Genomic DNA, 27,500 nt, shown 5'->3' on the forward strand with positions numbered 1-27,500 from the left:
TCTTCAATAAGCTTTTTATGTAGCTAAACAATTCCTCAAACCACATGTAAGAGAATTTTTTTCCTTTACTGAACTCATTGAGTTTGTTAGGCAGGTTAAGGGATGCTGAAGCTAGCTGCGTTCACCACGATGATTTGGATCATTTGAAATTAGCTGGAACATCTGGGATCAGGTGGCCGTGTTCGGTGATCGTTGCACTCTCACACGCTCACAACGGCATGTTTAGTTGGACTCGTTTGTTTTTTTTTTTTGCAGCATTGCAAAGGCCACCGTTGTCATAGCAATTATCATCCAGTGCAGTGTCTCGGCGTTTACACTTCACACTGATGTGTAGGAGATAATAGACTCAGCACAAGCCTTCTTTTACATCTACAGTCTGTTTGAATGGCGCCCTGGTTATGAGATGAGATCGCTGCGATCAAGCTCAGGTGTGTCAGCTTAACCGTTGGAGTCTGAGAGAGGCGAATCCTGTCTGCTTCGAAGCTCAGGATCGACTGTAGGGAGTGAACCAAACCTGTCACGTGTTTTACGTTGCGGACGCGTTGTGCGAAATTCAGAAACGCAATGTCTGTCTTTTCACATTTTTCTTTCTTTACAATTTCTCTGCACACTTGGTAAAGGTTTCCTCACAGTTCTGACTAATGAATGATTCATATTTTTTTGTTTATCGTATGTGCGGTGTGCCGCTAAACCGGTTCACAAAAGAATCGCTTTATAGCTTTGATTTCCGGCTTAGACACCAAGCTGATCGTAAGACACCGTCGAACCATCACCGAGCGTCTGTAACTTCTAGACCACAACGACTCCTTGTTGCGATTATAGAATTCAAATATTTAATATAAAATAATTTGTACATCTAAAGCACCTGAAAAGATTGGTCATGTTCTGTCATTTTTATCCATGCAAAAGACCCCTTGTTTGTTTTCTGTGTTTGTCGGTCCATCTCTCTCACACACACTTTTTTTTACTAGAAGGTGGAGGAGAGGCTGGAGTGTAGGATGGATCGTGTACCAAAGCTCCAGAAAGTGATTTATTCATAACAGAGCGGATCAGTAACCTGCTCCGAATAAACACAGTTTTTTGAGGCTTACGTATTATGTAACTGTGTCGGCTGTGTGAGGCGGCGTACGTTCGGTTCAGGTTGAGGTTTGTTCTTGATCATGTTGGTGTCCACTGAATGCGTGCACTTTTACCTGGATGGTTTTTAAACACTGATTAAAGTTATACATATAAAGTAGGAATCTATTAAAATGACAGAAATCGATATTTCCTACACCTTTTTTTTAACTGTCGTGCGAAATCTGAGAATTTTACAGTACTCGTGAGTTAGAACCTTTCTTTTCTTTTTTTTTCCGTCCCCAAAGCAGCGGTTCAGAAGTCACTCTTCGGTGCGCTGTCAGTGATGTTTCTTCTAAACTATCACAAAGTTTGAAATGTGATCGTATAGGAAGTCTTTACATGCTGTAGCCTTACGATTTCCTTTCATTAGAGCAAAAAGGCTCAAACCTGTTCCAACATGACCATGTCCCTATGCATGAATCTGTTACAACATGGCTGTTTATACACACACACACACACACACACACACACACACACACACACACACACACACACACGGTTCAGTTGTGTACAGTAAATTGTCAGTGACGCTTGAGTGCACTCGAGAGGGATTTTTCACTGCAGATCTATTTTGGTGAACAAAGACAGACACAGAAACTAATCTCTAGTTCAGTCTGAGCGCGCGCGCGTGTGTGTGTGTGAGGCCCTCCGTGTTTTACTGATTCACGTGATTCCAAGTTTTAATCTTTCATAAACACCATGTCAAACCCGCTGTCACTCTGAGAGTCCCGAGCTCAGCTCATATCAGTGGTGATGGAGGGGGGAATCAGCGCGGATTCTCCACTCGGTGTGTTTAACCGGAAAGCTGACTGTGTGTGTGTGTGTGTGTGTGTGTGTGTGTGTGTGTGTGTGTGTGTGTGTGTGTGTGTGTGTGCGCGCGCGCGCGCGCCATTCTAGCGGTGAAGCATGTCGGAAAGGGCCGAGGAGGGCGAGCCGCGGGCGGAGCAGCGCGCCAGAGCGCCGCCCAGATACCAGCAGCAGCGGACTGAAGGCGCGTCAGCAATGGCGGCCATCGGCGAGCGCGCGGCGTCTCTCCCGAGTCCGGAAGTCGTGCTGGGCCAAGCGTGGAACTGCTGGCTGGACGCCGTGAAGCTGCACGCGACCGACGGTGAGTGCTCGAGCTGTAACCTATAGCAACGCGTTTAAAAAAAGAAAAGGAAAGCAACCGCCGGTACAGAAGCGACAGCAGTGCAAATGTTTACCTCATTATTAAACGACCATACACACAGTTTATAACACAGTTTATAACACTCTGTTTATCTGTTTATAACACACAGATTATAACACAGTTTACCAGATTATAACTATGTTTATAACACTCTGTTTATATATAATGCACACTTTCATTATTTGTTTATATGTAACAGTATGTTTATATATAACACACTTTACCTGTTTTATATGTAACAGTATGTTTATATATAACACACTTTACCTGTTTTATATGTAACAGTATGTTTATATATAACACACTTTACCTGTTTTATATGTAACAGTATGTTTATATATAACACACTTTACCTGTTTTATATGTAACAGTATGTTTATATATAACACACTTTACCTGTTTTATATGTAACAGTATGTTTATATATAACACACACACTTTACCTGTTTTATATGTAACAGTATGTTTATATATAACACACACACTTTACCTGTTTTATATGTAACAGTATGTTTATATATAACACACACACTTTACCTGTTTTATATGTAACCGTATGTTTATATATAACACACACTTTACCTGTTTTATATGTAACCGTATGTTTATATATAACACACTTTACCTGTTTGTTTTTTTGTAACAGTATGTTTATATATAACACACACTTTACCTGTTTTATATGTAACAGTATTTTTATATGTAACAGTATGTTTATATATAACACACACACTTTACCTGTTTTATATGTAACCGTATGTTTATATATAACACACACTTTACCTGTTTTATATGTAACAGTATGTTTATATATAACACACTTTACCTGTCCATATATAATTTTTTTGTAACAGTTTATAAAATGTCACAGCTACAGGTTTTTTTACAACTGTCTTAACAGTTTTAATACACAGTTTATTTACTTATTTACCTAAGTGACTAGTTCTTTATCAGACTTTTTAGCTGTTTACCTAAACGGCTGACTGCTTAATTGTTTACCTATTAATCATACAATTTTACCTGACTTTACCTGTTCATCAAACTCTATCTGTTTGTCTTTATCTAGCTAACTGATTAATCACTTACATTATCTGGCTTTGTATCTGACTGAGGAAAATGTTTAGCGCTTTATGATTCTGTCATATTTACACCTTTATCTGTTTGTCCTACAGTATCTGATGATTACAGAATAAAACTGTAACCTGTTTATCTGATTGTTCATTTGTTTTATTTAAGTCTTCCAGTTTTATTTTATTTAACATTTGTCTTTCTGTCTTATCTCCCTAGGCATAGAAACAGAAGAAAGTTTTAAAGAGGGCGGAAGGAACAGAGAAGCCATGCGACTGTGCAGAGACGGTGGGTGCGCTTTTTTGGTCTTGATCTCTCTATCTCTTTCTCTGTCTCTCACTCTTTCTCTCTCACTCTTTCTCTCTCTCTCTTTCTCTCTCTCTCTCTCTCTCTTTCTCACCTGTTCTTAAATTGTACTTGTGCTGCTATTAATAAAAAGACACAATGACAACACAAACTAAACAGAAACAAACTATACCATTTTATTATTATTATTTAGATTTATTTTTTTCCTAGTAAAATCCTTATGGTGTTATTTTGTCTCACCCCTTTGCCAAAGTTGTAAAAGTTTACCAGCATAACAAGTTTCAGGTTTAAAGTTTAAAGGGTAAAAAAAGCAATGTGGTTTATCTGTAGCGATCTGTTCATGATTTCATTAGAAGTGCGACATGGTTCCAGATTTTTGGAAAAGCTTGTTGCTTAATCATATTATTGCAAATACACATGTGTATTGTCTTTATATGAAAAAGAAATATGACACAGCAGCTGATCTTAGCATACTGTTAGAGTATATAGACATTTTCTTTGGCTCCATGTTAATACAAGATCAACAGATCTTTATTTACACGGAATCATGCTGAGTCATAGTCATATTCCTGTCCCATCATCATCCGCCAGCTTTTCACCTCTTCGTTGTAATGACCAATTATTAAATAATAAATTCAGTTTCCGCGTCATTAGTTCTGACAAAAGTACAGCGCAGATGTCAAGTTTACTCCGCAGTTGACTTTGTGTGAGAGAGGATTTTAAGAAGGACTGAAGTAAGTATTTAAAAAAAAAAAAAAAAAAAAAGAGTTGGACATATAGAGCAAGATACACCGGGTCTTGCATAAATCTCCCCAAAACGTTTTCTGCATTGTGTAGCATCATTATCTGTGTGTGAAATTGCTGTAAGTGGAGTTATAGCTTACGATTCTACACAAACTATTGTCATATTGATGAAAGGGAAAGAATCCACCAATTTTGTGTTAGCTATGTGGATTAGTTCAAAAATTGTTAAAAAAAAAAAAAAAGTTAGGTCACCCGTGCTGCTTGTAGTGTCTTCTTTGTGTGAACACGTCCTCTTTCACCTCATATTATTCAGCAGCACAAGATCACAATCACACCAAAAACCTCTGCTTCTTTTTTACAAGCTTTATTTCCTTCATAATGACCCAATTAACGAGATGCTATGTGAAACAGGATAAGATAAGGTCACTTACTGGATGGTAATTATTATGGTCAATATTATAAGAGTTCTGTTCTAAAGCTCATTCAGTGCCTCTGGTTGCTGACATTGTAGCTCTATGTTAGCATGTAAATTGAAATGAACAAGTGACTGTTTTCATCGCTTTGCAGTGTGAGTGTAGCGTTTGAATGATGCGGTTAAAGCCCAGGCTGAGAATTGCTCAATACACTCCATGTGATCAGACTGTGCTTGAGCAATTTAGTTAAATATATCAGGATTCACGTTTGTGTAACGGACGGCGACGTATCCCAGAACACAACTAGTTATAGCATTTGTTGACTTATTATCATTAACTCTTTTAAATGAAACTTTTGTTTACCAGGAAAATAAGATGCTGTGCTCTTTTAAATGTTGTGTAAATCCCTGTTCCATGTCCTAGAGGGGCCAATACTTACGCCACCCTCTACAGATTATTACAGCTAGTCAGTTCAGACGTCATTGAAGACGTCTTCTCCGACCGCGTCGTCTGAGCTTCTCTTTCTTTGTTCCTGAAGTAGTTACACGCTGTACTCGCGAGGCTCGTTTATCTAACAGCACATTTGCACTGGGACACAATGGCGCCGAGACGAGAGAAGAGAACGTGCAGAACAGGAACGTGTCAGTCGACCATAGAGGAAACAAACAGCTTCAGGTTGTTATCGATTGGGATCGGACTCGCCGGCGTGGGTTAATTAAGTGAAAAGCTGCTGTAGTGTCAGAGAAGAGGCGACTAAACAGAACCTTTCCTCGGTGAAGGTGTGACGCTGTGAAGCGTACACTTTTTTTTTTTGGTCATTTCTGAATTTACACAATAATCCAGAGTTTCAGGTGAAACGTGCATCGTAAAGGTACAGTATATGAGCAGCACCTGATTAGAATCAGCTCTGTTTGTTTTTAGAGAAGTCTGAGTTGCCTAGTGTTTACTTTTCACTTTCACATTTGCCAGAATTCTGAATGTGTGTTTGGGAAACCACACCCACTGCCTGCTCAAATCTGCGCTGATATTTTAATGGTTCAGTCCTCAGGTGAGGGTGAGTGAGAGAGAGAGAGAGAGGGAGGGTGGTTTTACCTTGCTACCATGTTAAATCAGCTGCATATGTTTACTGCTAAAAGATGGCCTTGCACAAGCTCCGCCCCCTCACACAAGGCCCGCCTTCTCACAAGTGCTGCCTGCATCTGGCATTTGATAGGTTTACCGGAGTACTATATCTAATAATATAAATACAGTGTGTGTGTGTGTGAGATCTGCACATGATTGATGAGTTATTCAGGTAGTGAATCTGCTTTACAGCTCCAGGGTTCAGGCTCTGAGCTCAGTTTACCTTCTGTGGAGTTTACTGTTGTCTCTGTGCCTACACACGTTTCCTCTGAGTAGGAAAGATGCGCCATCCGTCCGTGTCCTAAAACAAAGAACCGTCCACTTAGTGATCGCGTATCGTTATGGTCCGGCCTAAAGAAGGAACTCAACCGTGTTCGGTGTCTACAACTCAACATCTTGTATTGTGTAGGGAGTAAAAATGTAAGTTTGTCTCATGCAAATAATGTAAGTCTATTAATTATTTCTTAATTTTTTTATCATATTTGGTTTCATGACCTATTTATCGAACACGACAGCACACACGGCCGCAGCATTACCGAGGTAGATTTGTTCTTTTCTTTTTTTTCTTCTCCTCTCTGCTCAGCATGCTGATTTTCCTACTTTAGTTTTTTTTTGCTATGCTGAAAATCTGTTTGCCTTTGTTAAGATATTTTTCCCCCTATGTTATACGTATACGAGGAAGTCTTGTGCACGGATAAGAACTATTTTGTAAGACGTGCTGTCGAGCGCAGATGCACACAACACGACTCTGTGGAGTCATGCTCGGAACGTGACTAAATGCTGGGCCGCATGGTGAGGTGTGCTGTGACTGACAGACACGCACACACACACACACACACACACATACACTTGCACTTTGGGTGTTGACTCGCTCTGCACACACGGCTTCTAAAGACAGTTTGTCGTGGTGCATTTATCACTCGCAGTGAAGAGGCTGGAGAATTATCTGCCCTCTCTCTCTCTCTCTCTCTCTCTCTCTCTCTCTCTCTCTCTCTCTCTCTCCACATCTCTCTCCCTCTCCACATCTCTCTCCTTATCTCTTCTCCCTTACACTGAATAAGGAGTTTGGATTTCCAGCCTGCTGATCTGTTTTCTAAATCGATGTCCAGTGGATTTGCTGCTACTTTTAATTTTATTGTTTATATATATATTACTTTTATTAAGAGCCATCTGGACCTTCTCAGCCAGTCTGTCTCTAATGTGTGTAATTAGACTAAAATTGCCCAAGTGCCCTTGACATTTGTTCAAGATGCCATCTTTCTCACAGCCAAAACCAATCCAGCTGCAGACTTGCTCATGCTGCATGATTTTTATCCCTAGAAGTTGCACAAATTTCCCAACCCTGATCAGTCACCTGTATCAATTCCGTTAGAGCAGCATCGGATCAATGAGATCTGCTGTTTAATATTAATTATAATAATAATAATAATTATTATTATTATAAGGATCTGGTTAGGTCCTCACTCCGTGGTTAAAACCTCCAGCCGCTGGCTCTTCACTTGTCCTGCTAGTGTTTATTAAGGCGTAAAGGGGCTGGTAGAGCACTTGATTTAGTGTAAGTGCCACTTGAAGTGTGTTAAGCATAACAGAGGGTTTTGAATCATCCCCGGCAGCGAGCGGCTCCTACACGGAGCACGGTGCAGTGAATAGCGTCATTAAAGCACCGCTAGCTGTTAAGAAACCCTTCGAGGGCAGCTGGACTGTAGCGCTTTCTTCACACTCGCGTTAATTAAGACTTGTGAATCATTATTGTGGAACCACGTGCGAGTGTGCGGTGTAGATCAGGGAGTCAGGATTTTAAACAGTGATAATGGCAATTTTAATAATATTAAATAAATAATTAAATAAAATATTACAACGTGTTAAAATGCAGCAAAAAGTTTTGAAACGTAATTGGAAGAAGCAGACAATAGAGGAAACTATTAAAAATGTAATGAAAACTCAGTTAAATAAAATAACGTGTGTGAGTGAGTGTGTGTGTGTGTGAGGTGAGTGTGTGTGTGAGGTGTGTGTGAGGTGAGTGTGTGTGTGAGGTGAGTGTGTGTGTGAGGTGAGTGTGTGTGTGAGGTGAGTGTGTGTGTGAGGTGAGTGTGTGTGTGAGGTGAGTGTGTGTGTGAGGTGAGTGTGTGTGTGTGTGAGGTGAGTGTGTGTGTTGATGTGAATGTTGTGTGTGTGTGAGTGAGTGGTGTGTTTGTGAGTGAGTGTGTGTGTGTGAGTGAGTGTGTGTGTGTGAGTGTGAGGTGCGTGTGTGTTTGGTTGCGTGTGGTCGTGTGTGGTGAGTGAGGGTGCGTGGTGTGTGGTGGGTGAGTGCGTGAGTGTGTGTGTGAGGTGAGTGCGTGAGTGTGTGTGTGAGGTGAGTGCGTGAGTGTGTGTGTGAGGTGAGTGCGTGAGTGTGTGTGTGAGGTGAGTGAGTGTGTGTGTGAGGTGAGTGAGTGTGTGTGTGAGGTGAGTGTGTGAGGTGAGTGTGTGTGTGAGTGTGTGTGTTTGTGAGAGTGTGTGTGTGAGCACGTGTGTGCGTGAGCACGTGTGTGTGTGAGCGTGTGTGTGTGAGCGTGTGTGTGTGAGAGTGTGTGTGTGAGAGTGTGTGTGTGAGCGTGTGTGTGTGAGAGTGTGTGTGTGAGAGTGTGTGTGTGAGCGTGTGTGTGTGAGCGTGTGTGTGTGAGCGTGTGTGTGTGTGTGTGTGTACGTGTGTGTGAGCACGTGTGTGTGAGCGCGTGTGTGTGTGAGCGCGTGTGTGAGAGTGTGTGTGTGAGCGGTGTGTGTGGTGTGCGTGTGAGTGTGTGTGTGAGAGTGGGTGTGTGAGAGTGTGTGTGTGTGCGAGTGTGTGTGTGCGCGTGTGTGTGTGAGAGTGTGGTGGTGAGAGTGTGGTGTGTGAGAGTGGGGTGTGTGAGAGTGTGTGTGTGTGAGAGTGTGGTGTGTGAGAGGTGTGTGGTGTTGAGAGTGTGTGTGTGTGAGAGTGTGTGTGTGTGTGAGAGTGTGTGTGTGAGAGTGTGTGTGTGAGAGTGTGTGTGTGAGAGTGTGTGTGTGTGAGAGTGTGTGTGTGTGAGAGTGTGTGTGTGTGAGAGTGTGTGTGTGTGAGAGTGTGTGTGTGTGAGAGTGTGTGTGTGTGAGAGTGTGTGTGTGTGTGTGTGTGTGTGTGACCAAACGGATTTGAATATGTTGCTTTTAAACAAATCCTATTCTTTTCTTTTGAGGTTTGGTAGAAGACGGTACTGTAGAACTGATTTGTGTGATCGGACGTGCAGCGCATGGAGAGTGTTCACGCCTTCTTTCATGTTTGCTCTCCAGTTTTCGTGTTGCACACGATTGCATAGTGACGAGCAGTGACACAGAGAAGGTGCCACTGTGGATCTAAACCAGAGCCGATGCTTTCTAGAGATGCTGAGGTTTAGATATTCAATGTTTTTTCAGGCTGCTGTTGAGTCTCTGTTTCCTTTCTCCCACCCTCATTCCCTCCCTCTTTCTTTACTTCCTTTCTTCCTTCCCTGTGTGTCTTTCTCGATCTCACTTCCCTGAGGCAACCTTTAGAATGGCTGGCTCAGTAGCTTGTCTTTGCCAGTTTTTTCTTTAACTCTATAAAAAACAGCACGAGTTCAGCCCAGAGCAATCGTCTGCCTGCGCGCTTGCCAAACAGGCCGATCGCTCTGTTTCTCTGAGACGTCACCATACGAGGTGCTGCATAACTCCACACGTTCGTATCCGAGCGCCTCTGCACGCTTTTTCCTCGTTTGAGGCCCGGACGCTGCTCGTAGTGCGTGGAAAGAAAATTTCTCGGGTCTTTGTTGGATAATATTTATACAGACAACGCGACGCGCGCACACACACATTGGAGCAGTTCCCAGAACCCTTTTGAGCGACTGTGTTTTGTGTACCGCTCGTCCTGGCACTGCCAATCACAGAGTATAAAATGTTTATCTGTAAGAAATAATTAGTACCAGTTACAGTACTGTTATGAAGGAGTAACTTTTTTCCTTTATTTTCCCCCATGTAGATATGCCCATTTTCGGGCAATGTCCTGCGCAGGACGACTTTTACCTGGTCATGTGCAGTCACTGCAGTCAAGTCGTCAAACCCCAGGCCTTCCAAGCACACTACGGTAAGACTTGAACCTCCTAGTTCTCTCTCTCTCTCTCTCTCTCTCTCTCTCTCTCTCTCTCTCTCTCTCATTCACACCCTGTCTGTCTTACACAGTCTTATCTCTGTGAAGGAAATTAACATTCCCACCTCTGCTCTGTGTCCGCTGTGTGAAAGCGAGCGACAGAGAGATCATCAGCTTCTGATTCCCTCTTTGTTTTTACAGTCGTCTGGTTAATATTCAATGCGCTCCTTTCCTGATATGCCCTTCGTGCCTTTTAATCAAGATCCATGGATTTTAAATGCGAGAGTGATGTACTATGGAGAAACTGTGCTCAGGAATACCCATTTACATGCGTCAGCTGCCTCGCCTCACATGTGGTTAAAACAAAAAAAAATTCTCCCAGTGACGACAGACGGAAATTTGATACCGGATTTGTCCAGCTGCTCTCCGCGTGAAATGATAATGCACCGAATCTGCGCGTGTTACTAAAAATACCAGTTTAAGCCCCTGATCAGCTGTTTCTGCTCAGAAAGGTTATTACAATATAAAACACACAACCCTACACACCCCCCTGGAAGAGGTTCCCTGATAAACCAGTGCTGAACCTGACGGGGGTTCTGGACAACGTCCAGTAGTTGAACCTCGAACCAAGGAGGAACGGTGCAGGTTCCATATAGACCATAATAAGCTCACCTATACATTTACACGTGCTGTGAGCGACTTTTCCGGAGTACGAGGTCCTTACTCTGTCGTTGCTTTAATTGGCCGAGATACGGAATAACAAGACCGAGGCCAGGGTTTTCTGTTCAGACGATGGGACAAACCTTGTCCCTGATGGAGGATGGAAGTATCTTGGGTTCTTATTCCTAAAGTGTGTAAAGATGATTGTTCACTGTTGCTATAGCAGTCTGAAGTGGTGAAGCAGTGGCTCAGGGATTCATATCCTGTCCAAAAGGTGACCCATACCAGTGATGGAACTGTTTCTCTGTAGGCATGATGAGCTTTCTCTCTGTGATCAGAGGAGGAGCTCAACAATCCAGAATATATTTGGAATAGAGCCACTGCACCTCCAAAAACAAGAGGAGCTGGTTGTGGTGGTTTGGGCACCGTACAAAGATGCCCCCGGGTCGACTCTGTTGGAGCTGTGTCAGGTACATTGGACCCTGGGGCAGACCGATGACTTGCTGGAAAGGTGTTAACGCACATTTGGTGTGGAATCAATTGAGGAAAACCCCAGAATTTATAAAGACTGGGGAAATAAAAGGGTGAATGAACCCAATTAGCTCTTAAATGTAATGGTGCAATAACACGACCCTGTCATACGTGCAGTTGACCGGATCGTGTATTCATTTCCCGGAAAGCTTCATGAAAATGTCTTGTGGGTTTCGTCTACACAGGGAGATTTTTTTTCCCTTCGTCTTAACTTGAAAGAAACCGTTTTAGTGACCGAGCTTTGTAGTTAAACCCACGATTCACTGGGCTCTGCCTTGTAGACGTCTTAATGAGCAGAAGCGTCACGTGCCTCCACAGCTGTTTCATTAAAACGTTACAACCGTCGATTACACAGTTTTGTGATCGTGCTATTTAATCCGACTCCCTCTTTACCGGACGTTTCCAAGCGGGACAGAGTTGTTATGAAATGTTTAGGTTGCAGAACTGTAGATTTAGATATTACATAGCTCTATAGATCTTTCTCTTCTCTTCTAGCCATCTTTTCATCCATTTACTGAACTGCTGTTGAGACGATAAGTAAAAATGGAGCAGAAAAGCAAAACCCAATGTAAACATCACAGCAGTTTTCATTCTCAGAATCTTTTTTTTTTTTTACTTTTAAACTCTATTTTATCGACGTCCAACCCAATCAGAGCATGTTAAGTCTTCTACGGTGTCTCTCCATCCTGAGATTTGAACCCACTGAGCTCAAACACTGTATTCTTCAGTCTGTTGTATGTCTCGCTGTCTCTCACCAAGACACTCTGGTGTTTTTTGTTTTTTTTTCCACCCCTGAATGATTAATGGCATTGCAGTGATTAATCGCACAGTTCAGGAAACTCTAGTGCTGAGAGAACAGAAAGGCAAACGTGTGCCAAGTGCAAGTTCTCCTGTGTGGAACTGCTGATCTATGACTGCTGTGCAAACTCCAATCAAACAGCGCAGCCACCATGTGGCCTCTTACACACCCATCACTGACTGAAGACATTTATTGTGTATGTTTGTTCATCTGTCTGTTTTAGCTCAATAGGGTTTATACCTGTAGTGATGTTTGGTGCATTGTTATAAAAATTGCAGTAATATAGAGAGAGACAGAGAGAGAAATATAGAGAGGGAGAGACAGAGAGAGAAATATGGAGAGGGAGAGAGAGAGAGAGAAATATGGAGAGGGAGAGGGAGAGAGAGAAATATGGAGAGGGAGAGACAGGGAGAGAAATATGGAGAGGGAGAGACAGGGAGAGAAATATGGAGAGGGAGAGACAGGGAGAGAAATATGGAGAGGGAGAGACAGGGAGAGAAATATGGAGAGGGAGACACAGGGAGAGAAATATGGAGAGGGAGACACAGGGAGAGAAATATGGAGAGGGAGACACAGGGAGAGAAATATGGAGAGGGAGACACAGGGAGAGAAATATGGAGAGGGAGAGACAGGGAGAGAAATATGGAAAGGGAGAGACAGGGAGAGAAATATGGAGAGGGAGAGACAGGGAGAGAAATATGGAGAGGGAGAGACAGGGAGAGAAATATGGAGAGGGAGAGACAGGGAGAGAAATATGGAGAGGGAGAGACAGGGAGAGAAATATGGAGAGGGAGAGACAGGGAGAGAAATATGGAGAGAAATATGGAGAGGGAGAGACAGGGAGAGAAATATGGAGAGGGAGAGACAGGGAGAGAAATATGGAGAGGGAGAGACAGGGAGAGAAATATGGAGAGAAATATGGAGAGGGAGAGAAATATGGAGAGGGAGAGACAGAGAGAGAAATATAGAGGGGGAGAGACAGAGAAAGAGAGACTGGGGAGAGAGAGAGAGAGAGAGAGAGAGAGAGAGAGAGAGAGAGAGAGAGAGAGATGCCTCCTTCATAGAAAGCCCAGCCAGTTATGCGCTCTATGCAGCATGGACCCCTGACCAGATCTTTCTGCATCATGCATGTTGTCGGGTCTCTGATCTCCTGACGATTAACCAAACCCTTTTCTTTGCCGTGTCCTGACCTCTGTCCTGACCTCTGTGTATCTGATCCTCCTGTCTCATGCAGGCCATAATCATCATGAATCACAGAGTCTCTGGTGAACACGTTCAACACGTAACATACGAAGCGTCACAGTCCAAAAATATATTTTAAGATATTTTTCCTGACTCGCTCGTTTTCCAGGTCTCCGAGCTTATTTTCTCTGCTCAGAGCCGCATCTCTGTCTCTTCCTTTGGCTAAAACACCAGTTCTTCAGCAGATGTGTTCTTTCAGCACACGATGGGGTTCACAGCAGGAGCGAGGTGTTGAGAAGCTCCACTGACTGTTTCTCTGACTCATTTATTAAGCCTGTCTTTTTGCACACAGCGTTCGTTTCTCCCATTTGGTTGCGCATTGCATTTGCAGGCTGTAGGAAGCGAAATGCTAATTTTTTTTTTCGATATATAACAAATCGCCGTAATAGACACGATTTCTATAACCGTTTATCTGCAAAAAGTGTTGATTTGTGGCCTCTGATTGGCTGGAATTACATCCAGCGCTGCCACTTTGACCCCTCAGGCATCACCAAGCTATAAAATGACTACATTTAACATGTTAACACTTAAAAAAAAAAAAAAATTCTATAGTTAGATTTAATCATGTTCGTGTCCCAATTAGTCTGACTGGTGACATGCGTTAATACAGAAATGTGCTGCAGTTAATCACGATCGGCTCACGGAACCGAGATTACGGCCCTCTAATCGTAATCCTGACGTATCTCTGTACTGACATCACGCTGTCATACTAAGCGCTGTAATTATTTATCGGATTAAGTGACTGATACATTAATAATACGGACTTGGATGGAAGTGAACGGTGTCGTATTAACGTGCTTGAAACAGGTTGTCGGTGATGTCGACAATGAGACCATCGCTGGCTGTTGCGTGGTCATTTGGCAGCGTGCGGTATCGTATCCTTCACTGCGTGAAGTGCCGCCTCTTTAGCCGGCCCGTAGCGCATTACTTTGGAGACGTGAGCGGCGTCGTGGGATATTACGGCCTAATCAGGGCTGTGTGTTTTTTAAGCTCTTTGTATTGGAGCTGTGCCAGTTTCACAAGAAGACGTGCTTTAGAGGATTCCTGTTAAAGGCCGCCGGGGTGTGTGTGTGTGTGTGAGAGAGAGAGAGAGCTAGTGTGGGGGTGTGTGACAGAGAAACTGACAGAGGCCTGTACAAGATACTGTCATATTCCATTAGCTGAAATGAATCATAGCTTCTCTTCCTGGCTTCTTGTTCTCAGTGTAACTTGCATACAGTCCAAGCAGCTAATATTACTGGGCAGCTGTGTGTGTGTGTGTGTGTGTGTGTGTGTGTGTGTGTGTGTGTGTGTGTGTGTGTGTGTGTGTGTGTGTGTGTGTGTGTGTGTGTGTGTGTGTGTGTGTGTGTGTGTGTTGTCCTCCAGCAGGGAGGAGTGTTTGGCATGAAGCCGACAGCTGCTGGAGGTTGCAGAGTGTTTGAGTTGAGCCGAGCATTAACGCCACACGCCAGTTTCTGCTACACGACTACTGCTCCAGCTGCTCCTCCTCATTTACTTCAACACCTCCTTCACAAATTCCTTCATCCGTAATCCTAACCGAAATCTCGCTGCCGTCGACGCACCCAAGTCCCGACTCGTGCATTTCATTCGAATCAGTTAGAATTATCAAGTGTTTTATTTAAAACAAACACAAATATTCATCTACTAACTAAATGGCTAAAATTGTTCATATCTTAAAAAGTCAATATTTTTAAAATTACCCGTATTTTTTATTTTTTTAATACTAGACAAAAATAAAACCCTGAACAGTCATTTAATTATTTATTTGTAACCCAGTAGGATCTGGTCTGTGGGTGCACCGCAGACCTCCTGCACGTTCATGCTAATTAATTTAGTCTTTGTTTGTCCTGCAGGCTTTATATCTCACCACTCGCTCACACCAACGTGAAAGTGACGACCTCCTTTTCATTGCCTTCGGTCCCCACGCACACTTGTGATCTTTAATCTGTAAAATTGTTTATATATATATATCTCCTATTCCTCAAATGTTCGAAACAGTTTCCATATTTTCTGTAAACTCAGAAAAGCCCGATGCTGGACGTTACCCACAGTTCTTTTTTTTTTCCTGCATCTTGTCAGTTTCTGTTTCAGTTTAATTCAGTGAGAGAATGCAGTCTGTGTTTACTGCTCCAGCCAGCTTCACTACAGTGCTTGTGGTTTCCTATTGTACCGAGTGATTTTACACAGCTAGCCTCAGTCTCCGTGTACAAAACGAGCGTCTCTTCTGTTCTAAAGCAGGAACACAGCGCCGTGACTTTAACGAGAGCCCGAATCACTCTGGGTTAACTCCTTTTTTTTTTTTTTTTTTTTTAAAGCTCTGTGGCTTTTTCACACTTCTGTTCAGATCATCCATTCTGCAAAAAGACGTGTTTTTGCCTGAGAGTGTGAGCTTTAATGGTCCTATTTTAAGTTCATATCTGTGCTTTTTAAGAAGCAACCATAAGCTGCGACTATATCGGAACCTAGAAACCAGAGCAAAGGAAGTGAAATAGTTTCACATAATGAGCTGGTGCTTACATACTGTGCATGTGTGTGTGTGTTAAATGTGCATGTTCCCATATATGTCAACAGTTTTTCTATAAGAATACATTTTGTGATTCAAGACTTTCTGACCAATCAGAATCAAGAATTCAGCAGCACTCCGGTACAAATCGTGTTTAAATGCGAGTGTGTGAACTCTAATATGGCGGCCACTCTGGCTGAGACGTAATACTTCACACTTTCTCCATCCTAGAGAGAAGACACAGCTCCATTAACAAGCCAGCGTCCTCCTACCCGTCCTCGGCTGCGCTCCCGGGTCTCCCGTCCCGGGCCAGAACCGGTGGATCGGGTGGAGGCGGCCCTGCCGGCGCCATGCCCGTGGGTTCCTCCTCCTCCTCCTCCGCTGGAGGGAGCAACAACACCCACACAGCCAAAGAGAAGCTGCCTCACCGGAAGCCTCACTTCCCCCCAAAGGTGCTGCACGACGACATGTGAGTACGCAACGAAAAAGCAACGAAAGAAAAATATTCTTCGGTGAACTCTGCAAAATGCAAAGCACCATCTCTGCTGTTTTTTTTTTTTTTGTTTGTTTGTTTTTTTTTTATTGCAAAAAAGCAGATAACTGATCTGTGAACATTTCTCTTAGCCAGTTAGCTCGAAGTTTTATTCTGCAGGAAGTTTTAGGGCGATTTTGAGCGTGGGGTTGTTTCTGGGTTCTCTAATAGCCGTGAGCTATTCGGCGTGGGAGCACTTCGCTGCACGCTGGGGTTTTGTCAGCTTTAACACACCTGCTGAAGCTTGTCAGCTAATTATTAAAATTAAAGAGAGATACCTGCTGCCTTTGTGCATCTCAGTGATTTAAAGAAGCAGTGTGCTGATGATGTGTTAACACGGACTTTCTCATACTTTACTTAACAACGTCGACTGCGCTGTCGGGTTCCTTTAAAAGTTTGAATTCTAATCCATAGACTTTTATGGCACAAAGCACAGAAGGTTTCTTAAGCAAGGAGAATAGTAATTTTCTTATAAATGTTTGCACTTGGTAGCACCTAGTGTATGAAATACCGCTGTTTCCGATACACTTTCTACAGAACAAGACAGATTTCAAATGTCTTATAGTGTTTAATTAAACATGGGGCAGTTAACATGAATTCCATGCCTAAATGCACAGAATAACTAGCACTTTGTCTTGTCCTCCACCCAGTTTGACCCCAGCTGTCAAAGTGGAGAAGATCCAGGTGAAGACGGACTACATCTCCTCCAAGCCTGGCCACGTGCCCGGTTCTTCCTCGTCGTCTTCTTCCTGCAGTACTGTGAGCTCCTCACCCTCCAAGCCAGGCCTTAATAGCCAGTCTGTACCAAAGGCTCATCAGCTGTCCCCGGGCCACATCCCTAATGGAAAGGGCCACCTGTCTCCGCTGTGCAAGAAGCAGGACAGCAGTACCAACGTCAGTAGCAAAAGACCCACCAGGAAAGTGTTAGGTGAGTTCCGAGTGCGACAGACGCCGCTTTGCTGATCATTTATCCGGCGACGAAGATTAAACAAAAAATGTCCGTTTCCAGAGTCGCACTTTATTCCAGAGGGGATGTTTTTTTTTTCTTCAGGCTTATATGAAGTCACTTTCATGTCGTGTCCTGCAGTTCTTGTGCAGTTTCCTCCGTGTGTTGAAATTACACGCGTTTAAATAAAAACGTACTTGATGTGCCATGGCTCGGTTAATTGATTTTTAAATATATTTAGACAGTAGAACTACTCGTGGGTTATACACGGTTTATGTACTGCTTTCTATCGTGTCGTATATCGCTAATGATTCGTGTCTTGGTTCGGTTTCTCCGCCAGAACGCGAGTTCAATCCCGACGTCCATTGTGGAGTCATGGATGTCGGAGCACGTAAACAATGCACAAGATCCTTAACATGCAAGGTTAGTCCAACGCAACTGTTCTTTGTTTGTCAGAAATGCCCAAACATTTTCTTGAAATGTTCTCCACTGGTAATTAGAATAAATGGCACTAATTTGGAGATTGTTCTCCCCATGCAGACACATTCCTTAAGCCAGAGAAGGGCTGTGTCCGGGAGGCGGAAACGTTTTGACGTGTTGCTGGCAGAGCACAAGAATCGAGCTCGGGATAAGGAGCTTATTCAACAACAGCATAAAACGGAGCCATCACAGCAAACCCCACCCCCTCTCAGGGAGCCCCACCCACCCCCTCACCACGGCAACCCTACGGTAGCCACCACCGATGCAGCCAAGCTCTTCCCCCTCAAAGCCAAACCCCACAATCCTGTGCTTCCGCGGTGAGTCGGCCCTCGCTCCGGCCCTTCGTTTTCGTCAATCACTCGTCTTCGTCTCTCAACTCGTCCTTGCTTTTTTTTTATCACTTTTCCTCCTCTTTCAACCTTCTTCTCCCTGTCTCACTCATCCTCCCTCTTCCTCACCTTTCCAGAGATTTTTGTAAACGCAGATTAATAAATGCGTTCAAGCATCACGAGTATTTACACTGTATTGCTCTTGGTTTTTTTGTCTTTTAGCAGCAGCAGCAGCTCTCACAGTGTGCCGAGCAGTTTAGGGGATGCCGCCGCGACCCCTGACCCGACCCTGATTCCCCACTGGACTCCCACGCCAGACGGCGCGGCTTGTCCCTCCAGTGACGAGGGCGAGAACGAGGACAGAGAAGAAAGCGCAGACAAACTGGACTGTCACTATTCAGGTTACCATCCACGGGCAGCTGCTGTAAGTGCTTCTCTCAGTCCTTCTTGGTTTTTGCATTGAACGTGTCACTGTGATGTCACCAACAAGACTTTAAAATCCCACTAATCCTAAAAGGATTGTCTTCATTTAGTCAGTGTGAGGTGTTGGCTGTTAAGGGAACAGTGAGTTAGGCGTAGCACTTTGTGTCTAATCATCTCTTTCCTTCTGCTTCACTAGTTCTGCACTTTTGGAAGCAGACTGTTCGGGAGAAGCTGTTACTCCTTCGACCGGCGCTGGGATCGAGTCCGATATGCGCTGGTGGCCATGATGGACAAACACGTCAACTCGCTAATGTGGAAGTGAGTAACGCTTCGTCTGTGATAGATTTCTCCGATAGACTAAAAAGAGACCAATGATGGTAAAAAAAATTGAATATGGGTGAGTCCTGTGACAAAAAAATACCATGACCCTCTTGGTGTCCAAATCTGACTTGAAGGCAGTAAGTTAGAAACCGAAGACGATTTGAAGCTAAATGTCTTGTCGATGTAAACAGACTTGTGTTGTTAAGGGTGTACAGACTTCTGCACTCGCATACAGTATCCATTACTCAAGTAAGACGCCTTGAGCCGTACTCTTTATTTAGGACTTTTGGTGCCGCACAGGTTTCTTATTTCTTTCTTTTTTTTTTTTTAACAGATGAGTTCTAGCAACATTTGTAATTACTGTAACATGGTTTTTTCTGTTTATTGTTTTAATTTTAATATAAAATTTTGCTCATATCGCGATTTTATTTATTTATTTTTTTTAAATCTCACAGAAAAATCCCACTTGCTTTGGAGAATTCCTCTTCGTCGACAGTTACATCGTCTCACCGGTCTAGCACAAACTCGCTGTCCTCTTCCTCAGGCTTTCTGAGCCCCTCCCCGCCGCCGCCTTATAGCCAGTCCCATGAGAGCAAGCCCACCCTGCCGTACGGGACCACCCTAAACGCCCGAGTCACGTCGCAGAGGGCCGGAGAGCAGCTCACTTACAGTGGGGGTGGCTCGTCCAGACAAGCGTCCTCGTCCTCACCCCAGATGCCTTCAGCACACTCGTCGTCGCTGCCCTCCACTCCTGGCTCGAACAAATTTGTCAAATCTCGCTCTGGACCCAAGAACTACTGGGTGAAGGAGCCCTCCCCTGCTGCACTAGCTAGCTCCAGCTCCATCAACAACAGCAGCAGCAGTGACACCGGCAGTATAAGCGTGAGTAGTAGCAGCAGCACGATTAGCCTTGGCTCAACAAAGAAGCGCAAGAACAGCTCTTTGCTAAAATATGGCGCCGAATCCTCTTCTTCCTCTTTGAAAAAAAACTGCACGGTGAACTCAGGCACCTCAGGGAGCAGCTTTCACTCCTCGCTAAACTCCATATCTTCTGGGACTTTTTCATCGTCATCGTCCTCTTCCTCACACAGCGCAGGTATGAACTGTCCGTCGGGCCGCGGCAACTCTACGAGCGCGCGGCAGGAAGCAGCCGAGCCAATCAAACGCATGAGCGTGATGATGAACAGCAGTGACTCCACGCTCTCGCTCGGCCCGTTTGTGAACAACCCAGACGGGAGAACCGACACAAAGAGGAGGAAAAGTTCACAAGCCACCAGCAGCCTCACTGGCACAGCTACCTGTACAGGTAACACAGAAGCAGCACAAGCCACGTTGTTGTGTTCTGTGTGTAGTACAGGACCAAGCACACGAAGCTTCACATCTTAAATCAATGATGTGCCATTTAACCATCAACTGTAGCTAGCTCTGATAATATGTGGCTATTTTTTTATTTTTACAGCATCTGCAGGGGGAGGTGGAGGGGCACAGGGGCCTAGCAGCCCCAAAATGGCCAAGTCTCTAGCCATCAACAACATTCACGGCAAACACGCGCGGCCCATGCCGGGAACGCCGGGGCTTCACAACAACTCACTAATACATCAGGTGTGTGTTAGCTCTCAGGCTCTCAAGGCACAGAGGGTTTGCAAACTCTATTAATTGTTCGAGAAATTGCGTTCTTGCGCTGCTTTGTTGTACGTGACTGATGTCGAGCCACATCCAGTTTGCCAGTAGTCCGATTGCAGAAAAAAGGTTCTCTAGTCTGAGGAGACCAAAACACAGAAAGCTATAGATATGCATGATGTTGTGGAAATGTGAACATACTTATGCAAGGCACTGTATTTAAAAATGTCTTAGCTTTCAATTATTTATATCTGTCTCTCTTGTTGTTTGTGTAGAACGGAGTATGAATGCAGTGCCGAATTTTAACTCTCCTCTTTATCTTCCCATCCTAGCCAAAGGCCCGTCCCTGACACAGGTGGGCCGGCTCTGGGGGTGCGAAGCGGTGGAGCGGAGCTCCCTTAGCGCCCGTCACGGCACACTGCACGAGGCCTTCTTCTTCTTCTTCTCCTTCTCTTACTCTCAGCTTCCCACAATCCTCAGGGTGGAGAGCACACTGGGCTGCTGAGTGAAGGCGCACTGTTTCTCCTGCCCACAAGGGGTCATCACACAGGTGGAGAACACACCACGAGAGGAGCACATCAGTGTGTGTGTGTTTGTCTGTGGTGGGTGGTTGAAATCGCAAACGCCGAGTGACAAGCACAGTAAAGGGCTGGTTACAGGGCCACACTTACACATCTACAGTCCCGTTTAGTATAATAAACATATTTATTATGTAAAAAGGGGAGAATATACAAGAACGCAATTCAGCACATTTTTGAGAGAATTTAAAGGCAAAAAAAAAATTCATCACAGTATCCAAACTGCCTAAAGGTAAAAAGGCTGAGCATTGAATCAAGTCTTAATGCTCCTTTAGAAAGCATCTTGTTTACATACAGCAACCGTCGTGTAAAAGCTGCATTTAAATCAGCAGCAGAAACATCCTTAAACTTTAGAGATCTAGAATTTAAAGTTGTAGCTAATTAACTCGGCCCAGTCCGGTTAAAAAAAACGGCTTATTCACGTTTGCGTACCACAAAAAATCATCAATTACTAACGAGTCAAACTGAAACGTCGTCTTAAGGAAAGCTTCTCAGCTTCTGCTTCTTGTTAAAGGAAATCTTCAGCTTTTCATCTCTATCCACTTGATCTCTCTGAAAATAGCTTAAAAAAAACCCCTGACAAACCGGATTAACCTTTTGTTACAACCTTAATCTTTTAAATAAATGAGTTACCCTTTTAATAGCAAGATGTTCGCACAGCTCCGTGCTAACATCAATGTTGCAACGGTTATAACTTCCGTTATATATTAGACCTGAGTGAGCCGGAGTAAACCGGTTCTCTGTTCTGATTTACAGGAAAACAAAAACATGTCGAAACATGTAGTAAATGTATCTCGCTATAAACCACCACGTCAGCCTCTTCCCGTCAACATCTGAACGAATTAACACGTCACTTCTACGCGCCTATTAGTCCGACTGCCGTATTCCTAATAAACCGATGCTGAGATACATTTTGCTGTATAGAGATCTGGATGAAAATCACTGGAGTTTCCCTTTAATCTTTTATAACGAAGCTTCCCCCTTCATATCCTCTCGAACCCCGACTTTAAACCAAGAACGCTCGCTTTTTATTCGTACACAGTTTGCTGATCACCTTTCGTTACCGTCGTACTACAAGCTCCCAAATCTCCCTTAATCACTACTGGAGACTTTCAGGCTGTAAGGGACGAGTGCTTATCTGATCACACTAAAGGAGACCATGCAATTTTTTTAATAGACCTTTTATTAAGATGCTGTGCAGCAGCGATGCACATCTACACTAGAATGTTACGCGTCTGTTAGCGACTTGACAGAAACGTAAGGAATACGTTCACTCATGGTTGCAGCTCAGAACGAACGAAAGACTCTGACTTATAGTATTTCCTTCACTCTACTGCTCTTCGTGCGTTAAGGGCAGAATCAGCACGAGCGCTTTCACACTTTGTGGGGGTTTTTTTGTTTGTTTTTTTTCTTCCCTCCAGAAGAAAAAACGAGAGTACCGTTTTGCAGCGTTCACACCGTAACCATAACAACACACCGGCAATGCAATAGACTCGGTGTCAGAAATCTCTGCACATTCACTAGCATTTTATTTATTTTCTCCGCAACCGGTAAACAAAAAAAAATAATAGTTTTTTTACGAATACGTTCTCAGCCCAAATCGACTCTCAGATCAATGTGAAATCAAACAGCAAACAAACTCTCGCCCCGATTGAGACTAACAGGTGCATGAAAGCACCTTGACTTGGGGTTTTGTTTGTTCGTTTGTTTAGTTTTTCCCACTGGGGCATCTTGTACTGTCATTTAAGGGGGGATTCGAGTGTGAAAGCAGCCCCGAAAATTCATCCTTTTATACCAGAACAGCGGTTCAGAGGTCAGCGGTAATACACACGACTACAGACTATGAGACAAATTACTGTGAGAAACTCCTAAGGTGACGATTAGAACTGTAGCCCCACGTTCTCTTGTGTACACACACACACACCACTGAGTGAACTGGAAGGAAATCAATTCCTGCTTTAGTGTATGGAATAACCACTATAGTTTGTGTCGATCATCAACATGGACAGGATTTTCTGTGTCCCCCCCAAACTTAAACACCTGGGACTAGATCTCTTTAAGCTTCCGAGAGTATTAAGTATACAGTCGTGGAGGAGAAGAGAAAATAAAATCCCAACTGATGTCAGTCAGCGACCGCAGCTGAGAGAAGAGAGAGTTTTTTTTTTTCTATCGACGAATATCGAAGTTAAACCTATTTCAGAAGACGTATTTTGTTAAGAGAAAGATAAAAAGAATAAAAGAGAAACTAAAAACAACAGAATCGAGAGAATTGTACATACGGAGATGTATTTTTGCACAGGCGTTTTCTTACACGTTTTTTGGTACAGTCGAGATCGTCATTATTTATTTAGCGAACGGATCCGTTTTAAGATTTAAGAAGTGGTTCACTGCCAAGCCAATAATGCAATATGCCTCTTTACTCACTGCTTCTTTATAGCCGTGGACTGAAACCCTTATGAAGCTGTAGAGAGAGAGAAAGAGACTTTTTTTTTTTCTTGTGCTAAGCGAAATGAATTAAGAGGATATTATTAAAAACTACGGCCCAGATTTCATCAATCACATTTCACCAGTTGTTCGTGTTTAAGGTCGGCGTGGGGCTGCCAGAGAGAGAGAGAAAGATTTAATAACGAGAGGAGAAAAGTGAACACTTAATGCACCACCGTTGCCAAACTTCTTTATATTTCCGAACACTGCAGTCGTTCTTTTTTGCAGCTTTTTAAATAATAACAAAGCGGAAAAGTGCCTGAATTCGTTCGTCACCTGTTTTAAGCAGTAACTTCTGTTCCACGTTACACAAGTGTTCCATCAACGCTTTTGTAGAAACTACTACAACCTCTGTCCATTATGTGATCTTTTCACTGCGCGGTTAAATTAATTGACCTCGAGGGAAGACGGGTACAAATCGCATCCCGGTTTAGAACACGCCCTCGTTAGCGCTCCCTCGAAGGACGACAGGAAATAAGTGACAAGAAGAAAAAAATTGCGAGATGATCAAGCAGTGTGTATTTCTAATACATCAAGTATTTTATCGTGCTAATAAGTCGACGTCTCGCTCCTTCGACGGCTTTGTACCTAACGCAGTTACGTCGGCAGACGAAAACACTGTTTTTGATCGAGGTTCTTTTTTTTTGTTTGTTTTTTTGTCAAATTTGTTCCAGCTCCACCGGCAATGTTTTCATGTGATGGAAATGTATTTTATAAAAGAAGCACAGATTTGGATGTGAATGTGAATCACAGCTCAGAAATATCGCAGAAAAATATCTATATTCAAGTGTGTAAATTTGAGGGTTTTTTCCCTTTTGATTTCTTTTTTTTATCTACATAATCAAATCATTTGAACAGCTGGACTTTTGTGTGTTGGCTGCTATGTAATTCATGAACAAACATAGTAGGTTAGATTTACGTAATATTTAAAGAAAAAGATTGTATAGTCTATTTGTTTTGTAACATCTTTTCTGTAAATAAAAAAAGTAATTTATACTGTTATTTATAAGAAAAACAACCCATGAGTCTGTTCTTCTTTGTTATGGATGTTTTTATCGGGTCACCTCGAACCCTCCGAAGCTTGTGCTGAAGATTCACACAGTGATGAAGGCAGATTTCTCTGAAAAGGTTTTATTAGATACTGTACATAAAACAAAAGTCCAGACAACTGAATTGGGGATCAGAAGAACTATCAAACGCCTACAGAGCAAAGTCTCCTGCTGTGTAAACATGCTACATGTTGATGACCCGAGAGAGCTTCTGCACTCTGTTGAGCAGGAGATCGCCTTTCTTTATGGTTTCCTGATACTGCCAGTTCTTACTGTCAGGCCTGTGGAGAGAGAGAGAGAGAGACGTTTCAGTGAGCAGTACAACGGGATGCTAACGTGATACCGGCATCAGTCCTAATCTCGTGTGTTGTCAGTATAAAAAAATAATTCGATGGCCATATTTGTTAGAATTCTTCCTATCTGTGAAGCATAGTGGTGGGTGCATCGTGGTACGGGATGCGTTTCAAAGCTTCAGAAAAACTAGAATATTTAGTCATTGCAAGAATTATCGTGTATATAAAGTGACGCTCCCGATGTCCATATTTCCAAGTCACCGTCTCCAACCGAACCCTGCTTTAATTCTGCTATATACGTCAATCACTTTAACAGATCTGTCACCATCCCAACCCGACGTTTTTACACACACTGCGTTAACAGCTGCTCTCCGGTGTTTTTGCCCACTGTGTGATGATCGCTTATCCCACCAGAGAGGATGCTGTTGACGGTGTTTACCTGTTGGTCTCGACGATCTCGTTCACTTTGTCTATCTTGCAGTGCAAGCGGCCTGCGGCGATAAATCGTGACAGCTCTCTGCGGAAGAACAAAGGAAAAGTTATGACGAGAAAACATCTAACGGTTTAACAAACTGATTTAAACGCATGACAACAGATGTGTACGCACTGGTCGATGAAATCCGTGCTGACGCCGAAGGCCTCGGCCATGTAGCCCAGCGTGAGGGAGCGGTACGACTCCAAGAGCTGGCTGTAGGCCAAAATCCGCATCTCGCGCACGTAGTAACGGTAGTGAGGAGCGAAGAGCCAGTCCTTCTTCATATCCTGCTCCACACGAGCTACAGCGACACAGACAGCAGCAGGCAAATAAATAAAGGGTGAAAAAATATCTGACCTCACAGAGAGAGAGAGAGAGAGAGAGAGAGAGAGAGAGAGATCAGGACTCACCCAGAGACTGGAAGAAGATGGAGTAACGGCACTCGTAGAGGGAAAACAGGTACTGACGCACTCCAGACAGACTGTGCAGCACCTCCAGAATCTCTGCTCCTTTAATCACCTGAAAGAAGACCAGCATTTTAATTAATGATTCATATTTTATACCAAAAATAATTGGGATGGTTCATATTTGCCTACATTTTCTGTCAGGAGGTAATAACATGTCATGACTGCAGCAGCACTTCATCTAAACGGTAATCGCAAAGCTGTGGAGCGTCTCACCTTCTCCCTCAGGTCCGGCCTCTTCAGCGCGATCATACACACGTAGACGGTGTACGTGACGAAAGTCTTGTAGTCCATGAGCTCGTACGAGGTGAAGGTGGACACGGTGTCGAGGAACAGCTCGGCTGCCTGCTTGAAGTCTCTGATGGCGACGCAGTACAGGCCCTGATACACCTTCAGACGGTTCCTCCTGTCCCAGTCTCCGCCCTCTTCGATCAGACTGCATAGGACGGTTTACACGTTCACACAAACACACCCGAAACTTTTCACTCAAAATCAAGGTAAAGAAAACCTCTTGTATCTTACCTCTTGGCTTTCTCTGTGTTGCGTGTAATGAGGTCACTGTCCATGTAGAACAGCCCGATCCTCAGCAGGTAGAAGACGATGTCTAACCGGTGGCCCAGGGCAACGGTTTTGTCATACGTTTTCCTAAATGCAGTCAATGCTCCTTCCTAACTCATGAGAAAAAAAAAAAAACAGGATAGTGAACATTAACCATGTCGTAGAGAAGGAGGATAATGAGGATAACGAAACTAAAGAGCTTCACTAAATCTCTTCTCTAACCTTGTCACCAATCCTAATCAGATACTCCGCTTTGGCCATCATGGCGTCCCGGATCTCGCTCTCGCCGAGGTTCTTCTCCGCGTCCTCCAGAACCTCATCCAGGCGCTTAAGCTCACCTTCGTTGGCTTTCTTCATTTTGCTCAGCAGGTCCGAGTCCACGGACCACTTCAGTTCTTTGCACAAGGTCTCGTAGTAAGGAGCCATGTCTAAAAACACACACGTCACACACATTACAGCTGAAGAACACACAACAGAAGAAGACCTTCAAAGTGACACTGAACATGAGAGGAAAAAATAAAAATACCAATAATAAAAAAGGAGATTAAAACTCTATAAAGATAAGAAATGCACAAACACGTATATATTTCTATATATTTTAGTATGTGTATATATTTTTAGTTATTATTTATATAATTATACACACCTACGTTTATATACAAGCGACTAACTAACGAATGTATCTACATCGGCTGTTAAAATACAATACAAAAATTTGGCTAAATTAAAAATGACCATCAACCATTAAGTCAGTTCTTTTCCCACCCGCATTCCGTCAAGTCCCGCCTCCTGCGCATTGATTGGTCAGTGCTACACCGCGACACCCGCACGGATTGGACCATCGTAATGCGAGCACCGTCAACAACCAATCGTAACCCGAATAGCGGCATTGGTCACATTACGGGTGGAAACGATAATGTTAGCATTCAGCTAGCAAGATTTTATTCTACCTCAATAAGGCCATATAATAAAACAAAACAACGCGGTTTATGGACTCACTGTTCCCCCGGATCGCCTCCATGAGCTCGGTTTTCACTTCAGCGTCCTGTTTGTGGTCATCAAGAGTCAGCAAAAACTTCAGCTGAGCGATTCTCAGGTCGGGGTTTTTAGGTAATCCTTCTTCTTCTAGGTTTTCTAAAGGCATTCTGGCGAATTCGGTGTTGGTTTAGCGCAC

The 27,500-nt window shown here is 43.5% G+C and overlaps 2 protein-coding genes across 5 annotated transcripts in view; one reads left to right on the forward strand and one right to left on the reverse strand.

The window, feature by feature from the left end:
- Positions 1 to 24,505, forward strand: part of LOC113661842 (ataxin-7) — a 30,163-nt gene extending 5,658 nt beyond the window's left edge. For 3 of the 4 annotated variants that reach the window (XM_027176315.2, XM_027176316.2, XM_027176314.2), the window contains 12 exons: positions 2,017 to 2,227; positions 3,575 to 3,643; positions 9,932 to 10,036; positions 16,006 to 16,243; positions 16,957 to 17,234; positions 17,593 to 17,675; positions 17,793 to 18,049; positions 18,284 to 18,485; positions 18,681 to 18,802; positions 19,261 to 20,111; positions 20,265 to 20,407; positions 20,758 to 24,505. In XM_027176315.2, the coding sequence (XP_027032116.1) occupies positions 2,026 to 2,227; positions 3,575 to 3,643; positions 9,932 to 10,036; positions 16,006 to 16,243; positions 16,957 to 17,234; positions 17,593 to 17,675; positions 17,793 to 18,049; positions 18,284 to 18,485; positions 18,681 to 18,802; positions 19,261 to 20,111; positions 20,265 to 20,407; positions 20,758 to 20,775 (2,568 nt within the window). In that variant the 5' untranslated portion in view covers positions 2,017 to 2,025 and the 3' untranslated portion in view covers positions 20,776 to 24,505. The remainder of the gene's footprint in view (positions 1 to 2,016; positions 2,228 to 3,574; positions 3,644 to 9,931; positions 10,037 to 16,005; positions 16,244 to 16,956; positions 17,235 to 17,592; positions 17,676 to 17,792; positions 18,050 to 18,283; positions 18,486 to 18,680; positions 18,803 to 19,260; positions 20,112 to 20,264; positions 20,408 to 20,757) is intronic. The other variant, XM_047805734.1, reaches the window with a different exon arrangement.
- Positions 24,506 to 24,602: 97 nt separating this feature from the next.
- psmd6 (proteasome 26S subunit, non-ATPase 6) overlaps positions 24,603 to 27,500 on the reverse strand; it is a 2,995-nt gene continuing 97 nt past the window's right edge. Inside the window, exons 1-8 of the mRNA XM_027176317.2 lie at positions 27,326 to 27,500; positions 26,549 to 26,754; positions 26,291 to 26,436; positions 25,985 to 26,204; positions 25,715 to 25,823; positions 25,437 to 25,605; positions 25,269 to 25,346; positions 24,603 to 24,817 (exon numbers count right to left, since the gene is read on the reverse strand). The exon at positions 27,326 to 27,500 is cut by the window's right edge and continues 97 nt beyond it. Coding sequence (XP_027032118.1) covers positions 24,721 to 24,817; positions 25,269 to 25,346; positions 25,437 to 25,605; positions 25,715 to 25,823; positions 25,985 to 26,204; positions 26,291 to 26,436; positions 26,549 to 26,754; positions 27,326 to 27,470 — 1,170 coding nt within the window. The 5' untranslated portion in view covers positions 27,471 to 27,500 and the 3' untranslated portion in view covers positions 24,603 to 24,720. The remainder of the gene's footprint in view (positions 24,818 to 25,268; positions 25,347 to 25,436; positions 25,606 to 25,714; positions 25,824 to 25,984; positions 26,205 to 26,290; positions 26,437 to 26,548; positions 26,755 to 27,325) is intronic.

This window comes from Tachysurus fulvidraco, chromosome 2, assembly GCF_022655615.1.
Source record: "Tachysurus fulvidraco isolate hzauxx_2018 chromosome 2, HZAU_PFXX_2.0, whole genome shotgun sequence".
Lineage (NCBI taxonomy): Eukaryota > Metazoa > Chordata > Actinopteri > Siluriformes > Bagridae > Tachysurus > Tachysurus fulvidraco.